The sequence below is a fragment of the Chanos chanos genome, chromosome 8, assembly GCF_902362185.1.
Source record: "Chanos chanos chromosome 8, fChaCha1.1, whole genome shotgun sequence".
In the NCBI taxonomy this organism is placed as follows: Eukaryota; Metazoa; Chordata; class Actinopteri; order Gonorynchiformes; family Chanidae; genus Chanos; species Chanos chanos.
Window position 1 is genome coordinate 37,136,522 of NC_044502.1, and position 6,000 is coordinate 37,142,521.

The window sequence follows — 6,000 nt, forward strand, 5'->3', positions numbered from 1 at the left end:
AACCAGTCCCAAAATTTCGTTCGGCTCTAGGAAAAAAAAAAGACAAGACGTCCGTTAGTGTCAGTATGCAGCAGATCTCCTGGTGTCGGCTCATGGCCTGAAACAAATCTACAGGAAGTTATTTTTATGATGTGACATCAGTTAATAAGCTATCCACCTCCCTGCTGAGTGATGGACTTGAATGCTGTTCACCACTTTTTCAGCTGAATGAAAGAGAGGGCGAGAGAGAGAGAGAAAGAGAGAGAGAGAGAGAGAGAGAGAGAGAGAGAGAGAGAGAGAGAGAGAGGAGACTGGGGATCCAGACCAGGGATCAGAGAAAGGGTTAATCCGATTCTCATTTTAGATAGTCGTTGTGGCAACAATCAGACAGTCTCCTTTGCTCCTTTGACAGGCCTCTAAGATTTGCAGGTTAGCCTAGATATAAGACTTTATTGTGCAGCTAATTTGATATGTGAAATTGGAGCTGACTTAAATTACCCCGGCCTCTCTGTCTTGTTGCCAACAGGGGATTATGATATATTCTCTCCTCCCCCCACCCCCCCCAAAAAAGCTTTTGAGTTTACTTGCAAAAACCGGCACACAAGTCTGTGTTTATGAACTGTACACAACAGAACTGGTGTGTGTCTGTGCATTGTTTTTTGTTAAGGCACAGTACGCAATTTTTAATGATACTGACCAAGACTGTATGGCCAGCCAGAAACATGTGTAATGCACAGGAGACTTGGGCTTATGGAAAGGGATGGTGGCTAGAGACTTTGCCTGTTTCAAATGAAAATACGACTCCGAGTGTTGAGATTGCTCTCCGACCCATTTTCTCTTAGCTAAACTATTTCTGTTGCACTCTAATGAAGACGGGCCCGGGGGTTAAAATGTAATGGCCTAGAAAGACTGACATTTTGCCTACTGGTAACAGACAAGTGTAACAACTGCCAAAGTGTACCAGTAGTCCTCCGTGAGAGTGGGGTGAAGATGTACTCTAGGCTTTCATTACCCTTTGTAAAAAAAAAAAAAAAAAAAAAGATGCCAGTTGAAAATGGAATCAAATAAAAATTGCATGAAAATAAATAGAGCGGCGTACAGTCGAGCAAGGCCTTTCTCTCTGGCGCGCAGGTATGTGAGTGCGCTTGGGCGGGTCTGTCCTCTATCTCTCTGTTTTTTTTTTTTTTCTTTATAAAAAATAACTTAAAAGCGCCGCATTTGACCCGGGCCCAGAAGAAAAATGACGTTATACATTCAGAATCATTTGCCGGCGCATTATAAAACGTAACCTCAATCGGCCTTTGAAACGGATACTGATTCTTTAAATTCTTCGCTGCCTGTTGCAGGAAATAGTGAGATGGCAGCGATAGCCGAGCACAATGTGCCCAAAGTTCACTCCGGAACCCTCGGCCTTTTTTTCCCGCCGAAAGTCATCTACATTCTTTTTGTAATTCCCAGCCACTCGAGATCACCTGGTAATCGGAGAGATCAGATACTGAATCGCTGGGAAAAAAAAAAAATTCAGCTGATAGTGCCCTCTCTCTCTCTCTCTCTCTTTCTCTCTCTCTCTCCGCGTTTATGTGGGAAGAAAACTGGAATGGTTGAGAGTGTTTGCCTAGAAAAACTGCGGCAGCGCCCTAAACTATCAAAACTACAACAACCTACGCTTTCAACCCCTAAATCGCCCCCTTTCCCTCCCCTTCACCCGACACCACCATCCTCTCTTAGCTCTCTCTCTCTCTCTCTCTCTCTCTCTCTGTTCGCAAATCTCCTCAGCCACCAGAGACATGTTTGGGCTTCTCGCTTTATGTGTTTAAAAAAAAAAAAAAAAAAAAAATTGTTTATGTTTACTGTTTACGAAGAAGACGCGCCGATTGAGTGTAACTCGCACTTATTAATGTTGCCTTAATCACCGAAATAAGCGAATGATTAGTGTGTGTTATCTTTCTCCGTGCAGAAGACGAAGGGCGCGGTCCCAGTGGTGCTCAGTGCCGGCCCCAGGTGGCTTCTGAATGTGACTTGGCAGGGAGCGGAAGACAACAAAAACAACTGCGTGGTGTACAGCAAAGGTAAGCACCGCCGTTATCTCCCCGGCTCCACACGCCCGCAAAGACACCCACAATCACCCCCATTCCTTCGCTGCCCCTTTCATTCCAAATCGCTTTGTTTCTCTTCCGTCCTGTCATTTCTTTTTCCTTTTTTTTCCCTTTTTTTTTCTTTTTTTACAGCAAATCCACAGATTCCGCAAACAAAAACAAAAAGGGAAAACATTTTTTGGCTAACATGTATTGTTGTTTGCTTCACCACCTCATCTCGGTGGAGGTTCATAGGTCATTTCCAAAGCGAAATGCCAATCATATTTACCCATGGTCTATACTAAACGTTCGCAGACATAGTTGGCATACCTGTATGTTATTATACTTTACATAAGGTTGATCTATGATAAACACAGAACAGATATGTTTATACACACCCCCTAAATCAGATCAGAGTGAAAAGAATATCCATTCTTGTGTATGTAGCATGTTTAATGTGTTATCTAATTTTTGGTAATTATTCATGAGGTGTTTGCATACCGCTCTTGTTATTTCATTTTAAATCATTTTAGAACTGCAACCCTTTTTCCAAATGTACATTTTTACACACTAATACACAGTTTTAGCCTTTGACACTGTTAAAAATCTTTGTCCACGGGTTTACATTTCTAGGTAGTCCAAGTAGTTTTCCAAGTAGTCTTATGCGTACGTTTGTGTGGATGACTGATGCAACGATGAAACGCTTTTGTATTTCGCACATCTGAACGCTTTGATGATTTACTCGGGAATCTGTAGCGCGGAATCATTTCAAGTATGATAAACAAAAGCCCTGTAAGAAATTCATTTATCTTTGGCTTTCTTTTAAGTTTATCATATATTTAATTTATAACCATACCCGGAAAACACAGATGTTAGCCCATGTGAGTGTCAAGTAGGTCACTGTGAACTAAGCCATACTGTTAAAGCTTAACTTGAATGGGGAAGCATTAAAAAGGATAGCCATGGCAACTTTGACTGAGAACACATGCATGAAGTACATGCTTAAGGTTATAGTCTCCCAAGATAAGGAATGTGACATATTGACATTACAGAAATGAGCCTCGCTTTGTATGAAAACATGCTGGCTCTTCCGTTAATTGGTCCTTCATGGGTGTTTTTACATTGAGACACATAAATAAATATGTAAATAAATAAGGGGAAGGATTCAAAAAGGACACGAGGAGAGCTCTCATTTATCAGTTTTCAGAATGATTAGTCTGTGACTCGACTCAGAGCTCAAATGGAGTCTCTTCCCCTCAAAGTGAATAAGAGGCAGAAGTGGGATTTGCAACCCGGATTTTCGGTCTCCCAATTTTCATCTACTAATCACTAGACTGCGCTGGGGAGTTATCCTCTTAACCGGCTACTTAACTTTGTGCTCTTTATCACCAAATCATTAAAGTTTTGATAAGCTGTTAAAGAAGATTATGCAGTTCTTTAAAATCGCCTAATCTTTTTGCCAGGAGACTGAATATGTGAAACAAAAAGAGTAATAACAGGATTTCTTCACTGTTTTTGTTAAGTCAGAATAATTTCTCCACTGTCTTCATATTTATTGTGTGAGTTAGTGCTGAAAATGTGTCCTCTGAGAGAGGTTTCCATTTTGACTCTATTTATAGGCTTTTGATGCTTAAACTTCATGTCGAAATCCGGTAACCCAGAGGTCCGGCACCAAATGTACGATATCAGTCCTTTTCCCTTTTACCCTGACAACAGGCACAGAACATCAGCATTAAACATTTGTTTTGAGATATGTTGACGTGCTAGCAGCAAGGTAAGCCAGAAACAGTTTCATAGTCATTTTGCTCTAAACCACTGATCCAGAGTGTGGTCACTTAAGGAAACATATACAAACATAATTCAAGTTTGAATCAATACAACAAAATACACTTCTTCTCCAACCTCTCAAAAAGGAAATGAATTATCTAATGATATCCTGTCATGCTAGGGTAAAAGAAGACCTTTTTAAATGCATTTGTTGCAAACACCACTGATATAGTCAGATGGCGTGTATAAGCAATGCATACACTAACATCTTAGTACCAACGGTGACATTCTGTTTATAGTGAGGTTCCTACTGCTCAATATGGTTCTCTGTTCTGAGTCCTTAAAGTCAAGCAGAAGTTCGGAGTCTTACTCAACCGTGACTCAGTATGACTCCACTCATGCCTCAGTTTGTTGTTTAAGGAAAACAGTCATTTGTTCCCTCCGTAGACAGACATGGCAAACTGAAAAATGTATTCTACACCTGTCCTCTTTCCTCATTTCACAGTTTACTGATACTCCCTCCAGAAAGTGATAAATAATTCTAATCCTAACCTCTGACTTAATGAGAAAGTCTTTTCCTTCACTCGGCTTCATAACAACACATCATCAGGTGGCGTCAGATAAGGAACTTTTAAAGTGGTCTGACCTTTACTGCCCCTAAAGTTCACAAACATTTTAAAGCTACAGATAACATTTTAAGGAGGAAATGTGAAAAGAAATGAAATAAGTGTGTAGTAGCTCTCGTAAGGGATGTATTCAGGCAGTCTCTATGGTGTAATTCATTATAATCTGCCCTCTTGGTTGAGTCCAGTCCCCTCTGGGTTGCCCTGGGCAACTAGCACAGGACTCTCACCAAATATAGGACACTGTCTAACAGCCAAGTGAACACAAGGGACCAAAGTTGTTTTACTTTAATACCAAGCAAAACTGACTTTTCTCTAAATATGTACACAATATATACATATGTATTTTCACAGTCACTCTTGGATACGCTGAGGTTGTGTGCTTAACCCAAAATGGTGTCACTTGATAGCAATCCTTATGTAAGTCTTTTTGTGATGAAAGTGGCAGTTTGGTATTGACAGATGTCAACAAGACAATACCAGTCCCTGGAAAGCCCATGGAAACTCAGTTTGCTGTTATTATCTATTGTACCACACATTTTGTCATGCAGTTACATCATGTAGCAAGTTTAAAATGCTCTTCAATTTGGAATTCATGTCACCCACCAGCCCTGGTCTTTCGCTCTCCATAATTTGAGTTGCTGTTACGTGTGAGACCGTCTCACACACCGTACATGTCATGAGCGTGTGTGTGGTTTTTTTTTTGTTTTTGTGAGTTTGATGAAGATTCAGGTCAGAGTGAGGAGGACGAGGATACAGTCATTATTGCCTCTGCTGTCAGCAGCAGAACAGAAAGCAGCAGAACAGACAGACAGCAGCGGCAGCAGCGGTAGCAGAAGCAGCGGTAGCATCAGACACACGTGCTGTTTGTTTTACATTAGCATCACAGTGAGTCTTCAGCCAGCCAGCACTAAAACTCTCCACTTCACCGCAATAACTCATTATCCACAAAATCCACCTGGAACTCCCACAATACCACCTCTCCACACTCCGACAGTTTCTTTTAACTACCGCCGAAAAGTGGGGGAAAACAGGCAGCCAATCCGCAGAGTAATTAGGCTTTAGAGAAACGGAGACGTCATTTTTAAAAAGAAAGGGAGGGGAAAAAGACAATGAAATCACTAATGAATCAGGAAAATAAGAAAGAACTCGACTGCAGTTTATCTTACATTTTACAACATTTGTGGAATATCATGCAATATGATATAATGTTTAAACTATACACCAGACAAAGCTCACACTTATTGGTTTTGGCGTTATGTGTCGATGCTTTTTGTGGTCATCTCTGCATTCAGCTGAGAAATAGAACGCTCTCTGTATCGATACAGATTCGTTTTCTAAGAAACATTTCACTGAGAATAAAATAAAATTAATTATCCAAAACATCTGTTTGCAGCTCCATAAACAACTGGATAATATATTAAGAATATTCCTTGAACACCTATCGTAATGATATTAACAGTTCACACAAATGAATTCATTATTTTCAGTTAGTGTGAGGTCTTTTTATGTCGTTTTACTTAAGCATTGCCACCTGATATCAGAGGCCTTTTTAC

The 6,000-nt window shown here is 40.5% G+C and overlaps 1 protein-coding gene across 1 annotated transcript in view; it reads left to right on the forward strand.

The window, feature by feature from the left end:
- Window positions 1–6,000, forward strand: part of zfpm2a (zinc finger protein, FOG family member 2a) — a 113,229-nt gene that overhangs the window by 72,567 nt on the left and 34,662 nt on the right. Inside the window, exon 5 of the mRNA XM_030782708.1 lies at window positions 1,937–2,048. Coding sequence (XP_030638568.1) covers window positions 1,937–2,048 — 112 coding nt within the window. The remainder of the gene's footprint in view (window positions 1–1,936; window positions 2,049–6,000) is intronic.